Below are 18,994 nucleotides of genomic sequence, written 5' to 3'. Positions count from 1 at the left end.
GGATCTAACTTGATATTAGCTTTATTTGCATAAATGACTCCAGGAAGATATGTAAGAAACTAAAAGAGTGCTTATCTGTGGGATGGGATAGAAACTAGGCAATAGGGAAAAAGAATCATGAGAGTATTATATAATTGAAAATAAAAATAAAGTTTCAAAGAATTTTAAGGATAAAAGGCACCTTAGGGATCCCTGAGGCTAGTGTTCCCTGGGAGTCCCCACAGGAGAAAGATGCTTGTTTGATATGAAGATTCCCTGCCCTCCCAGTCTTTGGCGGGAGTGGGGGGGGTGGGACCTTTTACAAGCTCCCCAAGTGACTCTTCTGCACTCGGGTGGAGAACACAGATTTGGACTAATTCCTTTAATTTACAGATGAGGAAAGTGCAACACTTGTTTAATGTCATATAGTTAATTAGTCTTCATACTGTATATTTCTCAACATAATCACAGAGGAAACTAGAGTTCCAATTTGCTAAAGTGGTCACACTGGCATTTGTGTGACAAATTATTTTTCCTTGGTAACTGAGCTCCTGCCCCAGACACCAGTTACATGATTTGTCTATCCCCAGGAGTGTCAGGAGCTGAAGGAAATAAGACTGGGGCAGCTGTTATGATTTTACAATATTTCAGGATGATTTTGACTTAACAAAAATTAATTTCTATTCAAATCCTATTTAGAAGAAAGTGACACAATAAAAATCCAGAAACAAGATGCACTCCACAGGACCAGACCCTCGCTACAGAAGCTCACAAGGAGTATGAGGTGTGGTCCCTGCTCCAGCAGAGAACAGCAGCAACTGGTAGAAAAAAGGACATAATGCTTAAGTGTTAAAGAGCCTGGAGCAGGTCAGCGAGTTGATAAGATCTGATAGAGGAAGAAACACTAATTCTTGAAGAATGCTAAGGATTTGGATAGATCAGAAAGAAAAAAGGTCATTCTGATCAGGAGAACTATATGAATGAAGGCAGAAATAATCAGGTAGTATTAAAGTAAAAAGAAGACAAAAAGTAGAGGAGGAATTAAGTGGAGGGTGTAGATAAGGAATCAGTGAAAGGACTGGAGAAGTTGGATGAAATCATGTTATGCAGAGTCCTAAAAGTTACAAAGGACAGCTTGTTTCTGAAAGAAAGCATAGAGGGGTGAAAATAAGTTTTTCCTTGTCAAACCAATCAGTAGTCTAGGAGTAAGTTACCTAGTATTACTGAGCCTCAGTTTCCTTATTTGTGATGATAATGAAAGCAGGGAATGTTAACACTTAAGGAGTGCCTATTACTAAGTACTTTATATGTATGCTCTCATTTAAATGTTTGTACCACCCCCTTTTTACTGAGGAGGAAAATGAGGCACAGGGAGGGTTAAACACCCAAGCCACATAGCTGGAGAAGAGAGATAGTGAGACTCAAACTCATACTACTTGAATTTACAATTTGCAGTATTGTCTCTGTGGGTTAAAATGGGAGTAATAAGACATGTTGAGGTCAGAGATAACACAAATAAATCCCCCGACATAACAGGTATTTAAAAGGTGAATGTTATGAGTTGGAAGATCACCAATTAAAGTGGGTGTCAATTGGGCAAAGATTATCTTCTAGTCATCTCATGCACAGATTAATAGTTAACAGGATTTAATACGTCAAAAGGGAATTCACAGACCAGGACAGCCATTCTGGAGTACTATCTGGAAGCACATAGAGAAAGTATGTATCACCCTATACCCTAGGCCATAGGGTCTCCAACTTGAGTGTGGACAGAATCACCCTGGGGCGGGGGGGAGGTCTATTCAGACACAAGAGAGTGTTGGCCCCAGCACTGGAGTTTCTGATTCAGCAGGTTGGGGTAAGGCTCAAGAATTTGCATTTGTAACTAGTCTGAGAATCACACTGAAATAAAGAAATTCTCAGTAGGTAACCAAGGAGCCAACCATGAAGTTATTCACTATTATTTATGATATTAGCTAGAAGCAACTTAGATGTCAGTCTTCGGGTCAATGATAATGAGGTAGATGTATATGAAGGAATATTATGCAGAAGTCTGAAACAATGTCTTACATATAATAACAACATGTACAGATCTCAAAAACATTGAATGAAAAAAATAATATATAACCATAAGTCATATCATTATCTAAATTCTACATGCAAAACAATCATTGATATCTTTCAAAGAAATACATGTCTATAGATAAGTCAGATTAGGATAAAGATTAAAGATAATACAGTGGGTGTTAAATAAGGGAAAGGAATGAGATAGGAAATGGAAAATGAAAAGGGAAAAATATTAAATAAAATAAAACCAAAATGGAGCCTTGCACAGACCTCTGATTAAGACAGTATGATTTACAATTCTGTGTATCACCTGAGATACTTGAAAATAAATGAACTATTCATGTAACTTCATAGTTTAATAAAGAAGTTTAACAAGCAAGATCTCATTTGATCACACAATGGTGAGGCACTAAAAGCAGACACAATACTTCTCTACTTACCAAAGAGGAAAAGTGAGGTGGACAAGGGTTGAACAATTTGCTTAAATACACAGGGTTAGGGTGCCACTGTCTTTTAAGCTATTACACACACCATTCTAAAAACCTTCAAAGAAGGTTTAATGATAATTATTGGTCAATGAATCTGCAGGATAAAACAGCAGGATTCTCTATTTTACCACAAAGTAGGCAATCAAATTTTGGTTAAGAATACTAAATGAATATCACACAAGTATTTTAAAGTCCAAAACCAGAAAGTCAAAAAGGGAATCGGGAGAGGTAGGATGAACTACTTACACTTATTTCTCATAATGACTGTGGGTAGTGATGATGTGTCATGTGCCTGAAGGTTCCCTTTGGGTTGCTGGAAGAAAAAGAAAAACAGTACAGGAAGACTGCATCTGCAATTTATCTTCTGTCAGGTTTCAAGAAGCCTAGAATAGGAGGAGTCTCTCTCAGCAGTTCAGGCTATTTTCCTGCTGTTCCTTGCTACTGGGTCTCAATATCCTGTCTCCCAGCCCCTTGTTATCCTCTGAACCTGCCAAAACACTTGGATTCTCAGATGCTGTTTCTGCTGCCCAGAATGCTGTTCTCACCTTCACAGACATGACACTCCTGTTTATTTCAAGACTATTTAAGTGTTATCTCCTTGGTGAAGCTGTCCATTAGCTCCTTTCCCCTCCTTACCCAAGGCAGAGATTGACAACCCATTAGAATACTTCCACATAGCTTTTATCTCATTGACGGTGATCCTCTTTTGGTCTATCTGGTGATCCTCTTTTGGTCTATCTTCCCCAAAAGATTGCTGATTTCTTATGCGTGGCATCTGAGCCTTTTTCATTTCTATTTCTCCAGTGACTGGCATTTATAAGGTGCTAAATCCTTAGTTAAATGCTAATTCTAGCTAAGATTCCTTTGTTGTGGCATGTAACAAATGTATTTTAAGAAACTGCAGACTGAAGCAATTAAATCTGAAATACATCCTAAGGGAAATGATCTAAAATTACTTCCAATCTAAAATGAAATTCCCACTTTGAGATCATGTACTCTTATGTGAGATGAGATATTCGTCATTAATATTCTACAGAACCCAGTGCATTCTCAATAGCAATGAGTTATCATATTAGATATCACAAATTCAAATGCTATCAGGTCAGGCAGGTAACAAAAATGTAAGAAGCACATCGGGTAAGGAAAGTGGCCATCTGGAACCCATACACCTTGTACAAAGGAGGCAGCAACAGCTCAGCTCCAGTTGATTAGTGCTTGCCATCTTTCCCTCCGATATTTAACGACCGGTAAGTCAGACATCATTCTAGGAACATATAATACGTTAATGGAGCAAAGGTTCCTGCATTCAGAGTTCTTGGCAAATGTGAAGCTTACTTTCTAGTGGGGGTAAGGTACAGACCATAAATGGTAAATCTAATAAATAAATATATGCTGTTAAATATACAGTCTCAGAAGTTTACATGTACTATGGAAAAGAGGGAAAAGAGTTGGGTAAGGGAATCAGGACTGAAGGGTGAAGGGACATATCAGTGGGCCCAGGGTTGTGACATCTTCTAATTTTTCAGGAGAAACTATAAACCCAAATTAATATGAAATATGATTTTTAAATGATTGCACCAACAACTTGAATTAAAAAAATACCATATATGCCAAACAAAATACATGTTCACAGGATAAGTAAGCTCAGGGGTACAGAAGTTTGCCATCTTCACCCTAGATCGGTATGTCTCAAAGTGTGGTCCTTGGACCAGCATCATCAGTATCATCTAGGGACTTGCTAGAAATGCAAATTCCTGGGCCCCACCCCAGACTTACAGAATGTGAAACTCTGGGAGTGGGGCCCAGCAAGTTGTCTTTTCATAAGCCCTGCAGGTGATTCTGAAGCATGCTTAAGTATGAGGCCACTGGACTAGATAAATGTGTCTGGGTATCGACGCAGCAGCCCACAGTGTGCTGAATATTTGTGTAGATGTAGCTGGAGAGTGCTCTTCTGACAAGGAACAAAAAGATATAGATGTGTGAAAACCACATTGGCTACTGAAAGAACTACCAAATCCATACTCTTTCATTAAAGGGCCATTTGATAAGCAGTGTGCATTATTACATAGCATGTGTGCTCAGATTAGGCACCGCCATACAACTGGTACACTTATTCTTGTATCCTGTGATCAGAGCCTATCTATGTGCCCTGTGGAGAAAACTGCTACTAGATAGGCTGGGTCTAACCATAATACACCCCAGCTAACCAGAAATTCCAAAGCCCCTCATATTCACCTGCTGCCCTCATGATTCTGAATGAGGAAACCAGGTGTATAAACAGCAGAGTAGGTATGCAGACAGGGTTAAGAAGAAAACTTTAATTGTGACACAGAAGCAAAATCACAGATAAGTCTATATTTAATATTTAGAAGTTCTGAAAGAACTTTATTTCCCCAGTCTCAAACTCTCGAGGGTGTTAATCAAAAAGAGAGCTTCTCATTTTTTGAGAAAAATTATTTTTTTAGTTATTTTGTTTTCAAAGTTGGTGCCAAATGATTAAAATAAACAAAAAAAACTACCACAAACCCAACTTTCCCAACTCCTGAGGATTATGCTGGTTTAAATCCTTTTCAGTTTTCTTTTAGCCAGAAATGCCTTACCTTCATTTTGACTTTTGCACAGGAGGCCAGACTTTCTCTACAGCCTTTGTGGACAAAAGCTCCACAATCTGAAAAGAAAGCAAAACCCCGGGTCATATCAACTAAGCAAACAGATTTTAGATCCTGACTTTCCACCACTGTTATAAGTAGCATATGGATTTCCAAGTTAAGTCACTCATATGTAAGAATGTGAGTGACTGAAATAACAGATTGCAGTCCACTTCTAGAAAGCAGGCCTGTGATGTCATGCGGAGGAGGAGAAACAAGAACAGATGTGATTTCCGATTAACAAAAACTAGATGTCTGGAACTTCTCAGGCAGGAAGCTGAGAGACTACCAAAACCAAAAGTAAATGTTTCTGCCATCAATATATAAGTTTAAGTCAACAAGAAATAAATAAGTAAATAAGCCCCTAACGGGTTGTAAAATTCGCATGCCTATGCCACAGGTAGAGTAGGAATCTGAAAAACTGTTGATGTTTTTCTATTTCTACCCTGAGCTTTTTGAAACCCACCTCCTGAATCAAGAGTCACAGAAGAAAGGTCATTAGAAATACCCCAATGCACTCTGACTCAAGAGAAGGTGAGAGATTTCCTGAAAGATGAAGCAGGGAACACAATTTGCCAAGGACACGATTTTATCTCAATTCTTTTATTTCTCACTCCCTTGGCCCACATGGCCACAAATATAAAAACCCAGCCCTCTGGGCCTCAAAGTGTCATCATTAGCTTTTACTGCTGCTATCAAGTCATAAAACAGAATTGTGCCAGGAGGCCAGAGGCAAAGTAGAAACAAACAAAAGATTTGTCTGTGGGGACACTCGGAGGAGAGACCCTGCTGGGAAGAGCTCACTCAGGAAATCAACAGATACCATTTGTTAAGTAATGCTTCACACACTCATTCAGGAAGCATCACAGGTCCTGTTTAAGTCAACTCACTAATCATGGCCCTAGATGCTCTTTTAGCTCATATATAAATTATCTAGGGGGAGTGGAGTGATGATGGGAAGGGAAAGATACTACAGAGGAGGGTGTCAGGATTCCCAGACCCCAAAGGCCTTTCCCATCCCTTCCTCCACAGTGGCTCCTCCAACACCTAAGTGGTTTACACGTCTCATCTATAATGCCACCCATCACTGGGCTGTGCTCCTCATGTTTCTATCCTCCGAGGGCTCCTCTAGGGAGGGGCCATGTATTATCCATGACTGAGTCTTCAATTAAGTCTCTAGCACAGTACCTGGCTCTTGGCATCTATTCAAATGTCTATTTGTAGACTCCAAGCCTATCTTATCCAAAAGCCAAGTGTCCTGGCACAACTTTGAAAATAGTTTGGGAAGAACATCTGTCCAACTAAATTCAATTTCAGTCTTGGCCCTGTTAGTCCGTGTGAACCTGGTACAAGTCCTTCTCTCTCGGCCCCAACTACTTACATAAAATGAAAGCAGGGACCATGTTTTTTCACTCAAGTTCCTTCTGCTTGTGACTCTTTGGACTAGATCTCTTGAAGAAAGTAAGTTTTTCAAAATAAATCCTATTGGGTTTATAAATTCCAGTATGGACCATAAAGTTCATGCTATAGAAGGCTTTTCAATTTTTAATCATCGAAAGCATCACTAGGTTAGACCTCTGGGGCGGGAAGGACTGAGTAAGCAGTAGCTCCAACTAGAGGAGTTTGGCTGAAGCCACCACCATAAAAGAGGCTATCAGGAACAACTCGATTTTTTTTCAACATGATGCCCCAGAGCTGGAACTGGTCTTGAAGTCCTGGGGGTGGGGCGGGGTGAAGATATACTCTGGCTCATTCACAAGGAGGCATATAAATCCCCCCATCTCCCATCCTAACCTCTTCTAAGTTGACCCCATGTGAAATTCACTGTCCAGTCATTCTTTTGATGTTAATAAACCAAAGGAGACATCCAAGTTTCTCTGCTAACAGTAGCACAAGGAGAGACTCTCTGGGAAAGGCTCACTCAGGAAATCAACAAGAGGGGAAAACCTGGGAGCTTTTGTCTAAGTCAAACTTCTCTACTCTTGCTTCCAATGTTTTCTTCTCTAGGAAGAAACTGCAAAGGCGCTATCTGGGTGCTATGCTCATCGTTATTTCTAATGTCTGTGACCATGACCATTTCCACATAATACCTGAAGCTGTTCTGGAAGTCAGCAATTAGAAAGAAGCTAAGCATCACTGAACATTAATGCTAGGACTCCTCAGCAAAGTCCCTTTCTGGGCCTAAGGAGGGTTTTGCAGGAAGGGACCCCTGGGGAATGACTCATTCTAATCAGCAAAAGGAAACATTCTCTGAGGTATTTTTCTTAAGAACTGAAAACCACCAGCTCTCATTAATTTGTCTAGCTCCCTGCTACTTGAAAACAAGGAGAAATTTGGATAAAGAAATAATTGTTTTACTACTTAGAGAAAGAACCACAAACAGAAACCCACATTACTCTTGAGATGCTAATTACATTATGTCTTTCCACACACATCATGAGATATAATTTCCATTTTAGAGCTAGTCGTTAATGACTCTTGGCTAAAGAAATTTAAGCCTCTCTAGCCAAGGTCCTCCAGAAAGGGTCAAAAAGGCTATGTGTGGACTAGGGCATTTGCCTTTCTTGATTTGTATTCAAGATATTTTACATTGCACTTCTCCAAATTCTTCAATGACTCTCCACCATCTTTAGGATAAAGCACAAAATTCTTATCACACTATAGGAGTATCATGAAAATATTAAGAACACCTCATAAAACAATGAGAAAAAGACAAACAACCCAACAGAAAACTATACAAAGAGAGTTCACAAAAAATGTACAGGCAGTTCACACACAAAAAACCAAAAAACACAAAAAGGTGCTGGGCAGCATAGAAATCAGTAAAATGCAAACTAAAACAACAAAGAAATACCATTTCAAATCTAACCAGACTGGGCAAAATAAGTCTGCCAGTTCTAAATATTGGTGAAGATACGGTGCTGAAGGAACTCTCATCTCCTGATGGGTCCAGAAATTGGTAAACAGACTTTGGGGGGGTAATTTGGAAATATCGGGTAAAGCTGAAAATGTGCCTAGTTTATGAATTAGCAATTCTCTTCTTGGTATGTAGCCCAGGGAAATGCACTCTCACATAAGGGCAAAAGAATTAAAAGTCAGGGCTCTAGATCCATATGTTTCAAGATGCTGGACCCTCAAACTATAATGCTGAGAGAATAAAGGAAATTTCTGTATTAGATGTACTGTATGGTATCATTTATGTAAACTAAAAAAAAAAAACAAAAAACAAATATTGTTTATATGAGAGATAAAATTATAAAACACAGATAGATTACATCTACACTGAATTCATGATAGCGTTTGCCCTTGTGGAGGAAGGAAGAGGAAATGGTAACAAGCAGGAAAACATAGGGGAATTCAACTTTAACTGTAATGATTTACTTCTTAAAAAAGAAGTCTGAAGCAAAATGGCAAAATGTCACTTTTTCTACATTTCAAGTGGCTGGTACATAAGGTGTCTGTTGTATTATCCATGGACTATTTTGTCTTTGTACATTTCAAAATAAAGAAAAAAAATATATACCAACCTCTAATATCCTTCAAAGTTTCTTTGATTTCCTGATAAACATTTTAACCTTTTCAAAAATCAATTTATCACATTTGTTATTAATTAAAAACAATTTTCACTTAGATTTTTTATTTTCCACAATTATGAAACAGCCTTTCCTCTTGGCAATACAGGGAGTGGTGGATTAGCTTGAGAACTTGCCACTTATTCTGATCTACAAAGGTGATCAACCAGCACACTATGGACAGAACTTATTTCCAAGTTGTATTCTTCCTGTCCCTTTCTTCCAAAAGTAATTTCCAACATCCTATAGAGAATTAAACAACAGCAATTTTCAAAAAAGTAGTGCTATCCCTATTTTTAAAAAACAGATTTTATTGTGGTAACATACATAACACAAAATTTGCCCTTTTAACCATTTTAACTGTACCATTTAGTGACATTATGTTTACAATGTTATGCAACCAATGCCACCATCCACAACCGAAACTTTTTCTTCACCCCAAACAGAAACTCTATATCCATTGAGCAATAACTCCCATTCCCCTCCCTCTGTCCCCTTGGAACCCTCTAGTTAACTTTCTGTCTCTATAAATTTGCCTATTTAGGTATTTCATACAAAATGAAACCATACAATATTTGTCCTTTAGTGTCTGGCTTCACTAAACATGATGTCTTCAATGTTCATCCATGTGGTATCAAGTATCAGAACTTGATTCCTTTTTATGGTTGAACATTCTGTTTTATGTATATACCACATTTTGTTTATCCGTTTGTCTGCTGATGGATACTCGGGTTGTTTCCAACTTTTGGCTATTGTGAGTAATGCTGCTATGAACATTGGTGTGCAAATATCTGTTTAAGTCCTTGCTTTCAATTATTTGGGTATATATCTACAAGGAGGACTGCTGGGTTATATGGTAATTCTATGTTTAACTTTCTGAGGAACTAACTACCCAAACCGTTTCCAGTGCTTTGACTTTTAAACGGAGTTTAGCAATAGTCAACTACTCAGGCCGGTGTGAAAGATGAAAAAGACAACTCTAACCAGTGAATCATAAAAGCAGAAATAACATTTAAAATGTGCTTCTGATAAAGAACTTTTCACATAAATTTACTTTTTCAGTTAATGGAGACATGCCCCCAAACCCACAACCCAGCTGAAATTTCATTTTAAAATGCTCTATATTAGGGTCTCAAGTCTTAGTGATAAACACTTTGCATGCACATCTGCTCAACATACTCAAGAACCTACATGAAAAACACTCCTCAACTTGTTACCAAGTTATCCTAGACTCAGTTCATAGTGATGTTTTAGTGCTGTGTATGGATGATTTAGAAACGTCAGCCCCACTGACATCGACCAAAGCCATGAGGTTAAAACCTTATTCTCTGTTGTGAAAAATAAGACAATTACCAGGAACACAAGATTTAAAGACAAATCTAATATATTTTCTGGCTCTCTGCAATAACCATACCACGTTTTCAGGGAGATCAAAGAAGAATTATCTGGCCCCTTTCTTTCTTTCTTTTTTTAAAGCTTTCCTAATAGCAGTAAGCAATATGGTTTCATTTTTCAAAGTTCTTCAAAAAAGTCTCAGCGCAGTTGTTTATGAGAACAGAGCCGACCCCTAATTAGATTCTGCTGAACTTTAAAGCAAACAGATCAGACTTCAACTTCTTTCTTCTCTGCAAGGAGGCATGAAACAAGACTCTGAAGCAAAACCCACATGATTGGAAGCTATCATCTATCAGCTGCTGCATTTTTTCCTGCCATCACCTACCACAGATTTTTGGTGAACTATTATAAACTAGGCATTCTTTCTCTTTCAGGAGGAAAATAAAGCACACCACTGGAGAGACTAGCTTAAGAAAATGAGCTTTATGGAGGCAGGATGAGAGGAGTAGCTATGCGAAACTGAAATCACATTACAGAACGGCATGATTATTAAAGGACTGTCTGCAAGAGGAAGGGATCCCCCTGAAGGTTGCGTTCTGTGCAGTCAGAGCTCTGGAGTAAGGGATCTTCCATTACTTCAGTCACTGATTATCTTTAGGAACTATTTTGCCTACTAGGGACAGACATTAGCAGCAAAATCTATCTGGGAAAAAGTCTCTGAACTTCTGAAGAATACAGAGTGCAGTTACCTTTAAGGGGAGAAATGTGCAACTTCCTCTTATCAATTCCACCCTGACCAGAAAAACTAAAACAAGACAAAACAAACAACAACAAAACAACAACTATAAACATTCAAATACAAACAATTCAGAAATACATGCTCCAGAACTCTTACTGCAACTGCTTGTTTAAAATCTTAAGGGAATGTGAACACTGGTCTGGACTGTCAGAGCGCAGATGCAAAAGGCAAGCACGCAAGCTGTTCTTGGTAACAGGTGTAACAACCGCGGTGCTGATGTTCAGAACAAGAGGAAAGCCACAAAAAAGAGCCAAATCATCTCAGCTGAAGTGCTCAAAACAGCAGTTTTCGTAAGAACACTGGTAAATAAGAATGAAACAAAATGAAACTGTTCCACTTGAATAAAATGGACTGTATTGCTTAGGCTCTTCTTTTTCACCTTCCTTTTCCCTAAGTAACAAACTTCCTTTCTTTAATCAATTACAATACTTTATTATCTTGTATAAGCAATGAAGTAAAATGCCAAAAAACTTTTGATTCAGATTGCTGCTTTTCCTGATGAAATCCAAAGCAAAATCCAACCAACACACACATCTTAAAATCTTACACTGCCTACCTAGATTACGGCCAGTCTACTTGTTTTTGGAAATCAAGAGAAACAACCTACCACAAAAGTACTCAGAAGCTGCTAACACAACAGAAAACAAATCAACAATAACCTTAATGTCATTTACATCTGTTAAAAGGAAACAAAGCAAGAACTACTGGCAAGTTACAAAACCCAGAACACAATGAATTCCTTATTCTGAGGGACTCCACCAAGCTTTACAAATACCAAATTATTTGTGGCAGTTGGAAATAGCTAAATACTGAAAGCATTCTTTAGATAATTAAAGAAATGACAATTGGAAAGACTCCCTTCCTTTCCCCTCCCATTCTTAGGGTCACCTAATCCTAAACCAAGAATAGAGTTGTGACTGACACAACACCTTCCAGGCTTTCTCCCAACTCAAATTCCTGTGAAGTGGTCCTAGCAAGTTGCTCAGGCTTTGCTTCTGTTGCTCTCTTCTCCAGGAGACTGCAAGGGAGCTATATGGATGCTTTGCTCCCTGCTATTTCTAGTCTGCGATCATGACCATTTCCACACAAGTCCACAACAGGTCTCAGCTTTTACCCAAGATTTTGACCTCAGACTGTAATCCAGGTGTGTTCAGTGGAGTCTAGAATGTTGATTTGTTTTAAAACATTTCATCCTGTTGAATCTCTTAGTACATGCATGCAGAAGAACATAACATGCTAAAGACTTGTTTGGAAACAGAGCACATATAAACCAACACAATATACAATCATCATGGATTACATGCTGACCTTTATAAACCGTAAGAAAAAACTTGACTGAGTCCTACAACTCAACAACAGAGAGAAAAACAACCCAATTTAAAAAATGGGCAAAAGTCTCGACTAGACATTTCTCCAGAGAAGTCACATCAACGGCCAAAAAGTATATGAAAAGATGCTCTTCATCATTAGCCATCAGGGAAATGCAAATCAAATCTACAATGAGATACTACTTTACACCCAACAGAATGGCTCTTTCTTTCTTTTTTTAAACAATGAGAAATAAAAAATATTGGCAAGGATGTGGAGAAATAGGAACACATGTGTATTGTTGGTGGGATGGTTAAATGGTGCAGCCACTGTGGAAAGCAGTTTGGTGGTTCTTCAGAAAGTTAAGTATAGAAGTAGCATACTAGCCGGCAATCCAACTTCTAGGTATATACCCAAAAAAATTGAAAGCAGGGATTTGAACAGGTATTTGCATGCTGATGTTCATAGAGGCATTATTCACAATTGCCAAAAGATGGAAGCAACCCAAGTGTCCATCAACAGAGGAATGGATAAACAAAATGTGGTATATACACACAATGGAGTTATTATTCAGCTATAAAAAGCAATTAAGTTCTGATATGTGTGAAAACATCGATGAACCTCAAAGACATATTGAGTGAAATAAGCCAAAGAGGGATAAATACTGTATGATCTCACTTACATGAAATAATCAGAAAATGAAAATTCAGTAAGAAATTAGAATGCATGTTACCAGGGGCAGGGGTGGGGGTAGGGAATGTTTAATTGGTGCAGAGTTTCTGTTCCAAGAGATGGAAAACTTCTGGTAATGGAGAATGGTGACGGTAGCACAACACTGTGAATATAATTAACATCACTGAACTGTATACTGAAAATTGCTTAAAATGGGGATTTTATGTGTATATATATGTTACCAGAATAAAAAAAAAAGCCCATAGAATTAATATCACACAAAGAGTAAACCCTAATATGAACTATGGACTACAGTTAATAATTATAATAATACTAGTTCATCAATTGTAACAAAGGTTACCATATTAATGCAAAATATTAGTGATAGGGAAAACTGTGTATGTGTGTGTGGAGGAGTATATATGGGGCTCTACTTTCCACATGATTTTTCTGTAGATCACTGCTTTAATAATTATAAAAACGAAAACCTGACTGAGAAGCTGTATGGGGAATGAGGCTCTAAGGGTCAGCAAAATAGTCATGGAAGTCCAAATGGGAAGCTTCTTTCTTCTGAGAGCAGAATGGTGTCCTAAGAAGTAAATGACTTTATGGAGGGATGCTGCATTTCCTGGGACTCCTGAAAAGATGCTGAACACGTGAGGGGATGCAGGGAAGGGAAAAAAAGATTCTGAGTCCCCAGATTACTCATATTTTCCACTTCCTGCCAAGATAGCAGATGGTGCTTCACACACACATTGATTGCAGGCTCTGTTCTTCAGGAAGTTGGAGACAATCAGCCAATTACTTTTGTTCCTTTGGGAAAATAATGACACACTGTTCCTATGCTTTTAAAACTTGACTTTCCTTTTCCTTTTTCCTTCTTTTTATAAGAGGCAGTCTGTACACTGGCATACACAAACTTTAATGCCCCCACTAAATGTGGAGTCTACGTCACCATTACCTCTGGAGCTGGGTACAAAGCTGTAGTTCAGGCATTGGGCTCCCCTAAGTTTCTGACCGGGAGTGGTATCCCAATTAAAACTGTATTTTTGAATCTTAGGTGCACACTAGGTATATAATCAGACCACATCAAGCAGTTCCTTTTCGGTGCCTGATTCTTCTTAAACTTCAAATATTTTAGCTCTTCTTTCTTCGTTTTTGCTGACAGGTAGAACTAAGATAAGCTGTGACATTTTATTTAGATCAAGCTATTACCATAAATCAAAGGACCACTGAGAATCACTGACAAAGGGACATTATGATACTCCCCACTTGACCCCCAAAGAAAAAGCTCTAGTGATGAGACACTGGATTTCATGAAATAATTTGCATACAGAAGAAGCAGACTCCTGGGTGACTTAATATTAAAATTTACATGTTAAATCAAAAAAGTCTCAGAAATACTTTTAGTATAAAACTAGCAGGCAATCCATGATTCCACTGGTTTTCTACTTTAAAAGTCTTAAATGAAATAAAATATTGTGTGCCATTAGGCATGTAAAAGATTTAGTACAGATTTATTTATTGGGGTACAATTTTAAAATGTACTTTAAGTCAATCAATAAGAACAATGAAATACAGCCAAGGAGGGAAAAATTTAACTGTTTTTACCTAGAAATACTGTACATACAAAATTAATGGCATTATAAAACTAAAGACATTGATATCTTAGACAGTTCAACCTGAACTTAAAATTGAAACATCAACCAGTCAGCTAGTTATAGAAAGATACACCTACTCACTATAATCAGAAACCAAGTGTTCTTAACCTGTTCTCCATAGCACAAAGAAAATGATTTTCCATGTCTTTCACCCCTATACCTCCTGATAATATTCGATATCACAATCCAGAACTTACAGCTGGTACAATCAACTATGCTTCTTAATCAAGCTGGTGCTGAGAGGGCAACTCTCTTGAAGCCTTTTCCCAGGCTGATTATTTTCCAGTAATAATTTTTGTCTAGTAAGTTCTTAAATTAAATACCAACATATTTTGCTCTTTCATCAGGGACAAACTGACAAGCAACCAGAAAAACTCTAGAAACTATCAGTGACGCAGGACTTAAATTTTTGTTTTTACTCACACACATAATATATAAATACATTCTTAAAAAATTCAAACATCATAAAAGTATGGAGTCAAAAGTTAACCCCCTGCACTCTCTCCTCCCCTAAATCCCTTTCTCTAAATTGTTAACAGTTTGATGTATATCCTTTTGTATGTTTTTGCATATTTCTAAAAACAAATGCTGTTTGCTTATTTGTTTTCCATAGATTAGGGTCATGCTATAGACATGACACTTACCAAATGTCTTGGAGGTCTCTTTCTGAACCTATCCCAATGGTGGGCAAATTTTGGTCTGTGGGACATATTAGGCCCACGCCTGTTTTTGTAAATAAAGTCTTATGGAAATACAGTCACCTTCATTTTTTAATGTAATATCTATGTCTGTTTTTGTGCTACAAGGGGACAGAGTATCAAGTAGCCATGACAGAGACTGTATGGCCAGCAAAGGGTAACACTATCAGTATCTTTACAGAAAAAGTTCGCTGACTCCTGATCTATCCTATTCTTTTTAGTATCTGCCCAATATTTTACCTAATGAATACACCATATTTTACTGATAGATGTTGAGGTTGCTTTCAATTTTTTTTGTATTAAAAATAATGCTGTAATAAGCATGTACTAAGGATTATATTTGAGAACTCTTTTTATATGCCACTGTCTAAGCAGCTTAAGAAAGGTGCCTGGCACACAGGGTGCAATGTTTGTCAACTAATCCACTTTGAAAGAATCACAGTACCAAGCCCAGTTCCTTCCACAGTTTGGGCAATTGATCATTGTTGGATGGCTTCATTTAAGATCAGGGCTATAAGCACATGTTTACTGATATTTAATGTAAAAAATAAACCCAGTCTAAAGTTATCAAGACCTCCATCAAGAATATTCACCCAGTTTTATCTCCTTTTTAAAGCAGACGATAGAGCAGAAGCTACTGTATTCCTTCATGAACAAATTTAAATCACAACAATATCCTAATGAGGCAGGATATTGCAATATTTGAAAAATTTCCATGAAGAGCCTTCAATGACTATTTAAGTAATTTTTCTTATTAAAGAAGTTGTAGATTTACAGAAAAATCATGCAGGAAACACAGAGTTCCCATATATCCCCACTATTACTATCACCTTGAATTAGTGTGGTACATTTACTAAAACAGATGAAAGAATATTATTATAACTGTACTATTAACTGTAGCCATCATTTATATTAGAATTCACTGGGTTCTACAGTCCTGTGTTTTTTTGTTTCTGACTTTTTACTTTAGCAGCATATATACAACCTAAAATTGCCCCCTCTACCCACATTCAAATCTATAATTCAGTAGTGTCAATTATATTCACAATGTTGTGCTATCACCATCCCTTATCAAAGCTTTTCCACCACCAACAGAAACTGTACAAATTAAGCATTAACTTCCCATTCCCTGTTCCCTCCACAGCCCTGGTAACCTGTATTCTGATTTGTGACTCTATTAATTTGCGTATCCTAATTACTTCATGGCAGTGAGATCATGCAGTACTTGTCCTTTTTATCTGGCTTATTTCCCTGAACATCATGATGTCTTCAATAGTCATCCATGTTGTCACATGTTATCAGAGCTTTGCTCCTTTTCAAGGTTTACAAATTCCATTGTATGTATGTACCACATCTTGCTTTTCTACCAAGTGATGGACACTTGGTTTGCTTCCTCCTTTTGGCAATTGTGAATAAGGCTGCTATGAACATCAGTGTGCAAATATCTGGTTAAGTTTCTGTTTTCAATTCTTTCAATTCAATTCCACCAAGTGGGATTGCAGGGTTGTATGGTAATTCTATACTTAACTTTCTGAGGAACCACCAAATGGCATTCCACAGTGGCTGCACCATTTCATATTCCCACAATCAATGGTCAAGGGTTCCTATTTCTCCACATCCTCTTCAAAATTTGTCATTTTCTGCTTTCAACAACAACAATTAAAAAAAAACAAAAAAAACCCAGCCATTCTAAGTGTGAAGCAGTATCTCACTGTGGTTTTAGTTTGCATTTCCTGATGGCTAATGATGTTGAGAAACTTTTCATGTATTTTTGGCCATTTGTATGCCTTCTATAGAAAAAAGTCTATTCAAGTTTTTGTCCATTTTTTCACTGGGTTGTCTTTGTGTTGTTCAACTTTAGAACTTCTTTCTATATTCTAGATAATAAACCCTCATTGGATATGCGGTCTCCAAATCTCTTTAGTACTGAACCTTTCTCCAAGTCTTTCTGTCCTTTCTTTGTTTCTCTGTCTGTAGGGCTTCCTTTAGTATCTCCAGTAGGGCACGTCTCTTGTTAGCAAATTCTCTCAGCATTTGTTTGTCTGTGAAAAATTTAAGCTCTCCCTCAAATCTGAAGGAGAGCTTTGCTGGATAAAGTATTCTTGGTTGGAAATTTTTCTCACTCAGAATTTTAAATATATCATGCCACTGCCTTCTCGCCTCCATGGCGGCTACTGAGTAGTCACTACTTAGTCTTATGCTGCTTCCTTTGTATGTGGTGAATTGCTTTTCTCTTGCTGCTTTCAGAACTTGCTCCTTCTCTTCCGTGTTTGACAGTGTGATCAGAATATGTCTCGGAGTGGGTTTATTTGGATTTATTCTATTTGGAGTTTGCTGAGCATTTATGATTTGTGTATTTATGTTGTTTAGAAGATTTGGGAAGTTTTCCCCAACAATTTCTTTGAATACTCTTCCTAGACCTTTACCCTTTTCTTCCCCTTCTGGAACACCAATGAGTCTTATATTCGGATGTTTTATATTATCTATCATATCCTTGAGGTCCATTTTGATTTTTTCAATTTTTTTCCCCATTCTTTCTTTTATGCTTTCATTTTCCATTCTGTCATCTTCCAGATCACTGATTCGTTGTTCACCTTCCTCTAGTCTTGTACTATGAGTGTCCAGAATCTTTTTAATTTGGTCAACAGTTTCTTTAATTTCCATAGATCATCTATATTTTTATTTAGTGTTGCAATGTCTTCTTTATGCTCTTCTAGGGTCTTCTTAATATCCTTTGTATCCCGTACTATGGTCTCATTGTTCATCTTTAGTTCTTTGAGTAGCTGCTCTAGGTGCTGTGTCTCTTCTGGTCTTTTGATTTGGGTGCTTGGGCTTGGATTATCGTCTGGTTTTTTCATATGCTTTATAATTTTCTGTTGTTTTTGTCCTCTTGGCATTTGCTTAACTTCATAGGGTTCTTTTAGGATTTGTAGACCAATTGAAGTCCTTATCTCTAATTTATCAGATCTACAGCTTCGTGGAGTACACTTTCTCTAACTAACCAGCAGGTGGCGTCCACGAGCCACCTGTTCTCCACAAGCCAGTTCTCCCCTGCTTTGCCTTTGTGTTGCGTGGGGGAGTGAGTCTTGTGGGGTCCAATTGGTGTACCAAGCTTGCGTGTGTAGTTGGTGTTGCCCGCCCTGTATATGGGGCGTGTTTCTGGGCAGTCAGGGAGGGGAGTGGCTCTAACAATCAAATCTCCTGGTGATCCTGGAGTTTTAAAGCTGCTGCAATAGTCTAATCCTTCAGTTCAGTCCTGCCACAGTTTGTCTCTGCCACTGACCCACAAGTCCTTGGTATTGGTGTATGGCTCCTGAGACTTGCAAGTGGGCCCCTCTTCCAGGCCATGCACCCCCTGGTCCTCTGTTGAGGGATGACTGTGCTATGTCACAGGTGAGTGCCGTCCCCCCAGGGGAGTTCTGGGCTGCTGGGCTGTGTAGGGAGGCTCCCAGTCTGCTGAAATGATGGCTGAATGGGGCTTTGTTAATTCACACTACTCCACCTTCCCAACTCTGGGACAACCAGCTGAGGTTGCAGGGAAGGCTAATGTCCACGCCCAGTTTTGTGGTGTGTGCCTGTTATTTGAAGCACTTCCATCACACTGGGTTGTCTGGGGCAGCTCTGGGCTATGGGGCTGGCGATGGGCAGGAGTGTTTCCTGTCCACCACAATGATGGCTGTGAGCGGACACCCCCCTTTTCTTGGGAAGTTCTGGTGTTTAGTGAATTTTCTTAGCCACTGGATTATTACCTTTTGTCTCAGAGCTCT

The 18,994-nt window shown here is 38.3% G+C and overlaps 1 protein-coding gene across 11 annotated transcripts in view; it reads right to left on the bottom strand.

Annotated features, from left to right (window-relative positions):
- Positions 1 to 18,994, bottom strand: part of AKAP13 (A-kinase anchoring protein 13) — a 405,703-nt gene that overhangs the window by 28,471 nt on the left and 358,238 nt on the right. For all 11 annotated transcript variants that reach the window (XM_037832976.1, XM_037832972.1, XM_037832973.1 and 8 more), the window contains 2 exons: positions 5,135 to 5,202; positions 2,781 to 2,847 (listed from right to left, as the gene is read on the bottom strand). In XM_037832976.1, the coding sequence (XP_037688904.1) occupies positions 2,781 to 2,847; positions 5,135 to 5,202 (135 nt within the window). The remainder of the gene's footprint in view (positions 1 to 2,780; positions 2,848 to 5,134; positions 5,203 to 18,994) is intronic.

Source organism: Choloepus didactylus, chromosome 4, assembly GCF_015220235.1.
Source record: "Choloepus didactylus isolate mChoDid1 chromosome 4, mChoDid1.pri, whole genome shotgun sequence".
Classification (NCBI taxonomy): Eukaryota; Metazoa; Chordata; class Mammalia; order Pilosa; family Megalonychidae; genus Choloepus; species Choloepus didactylus.
The sequence above is the reverse complement of the archived record's forward strand: the minus strand, read 5'-3'. Positions and strand labels throughout refer to the sequence as shown.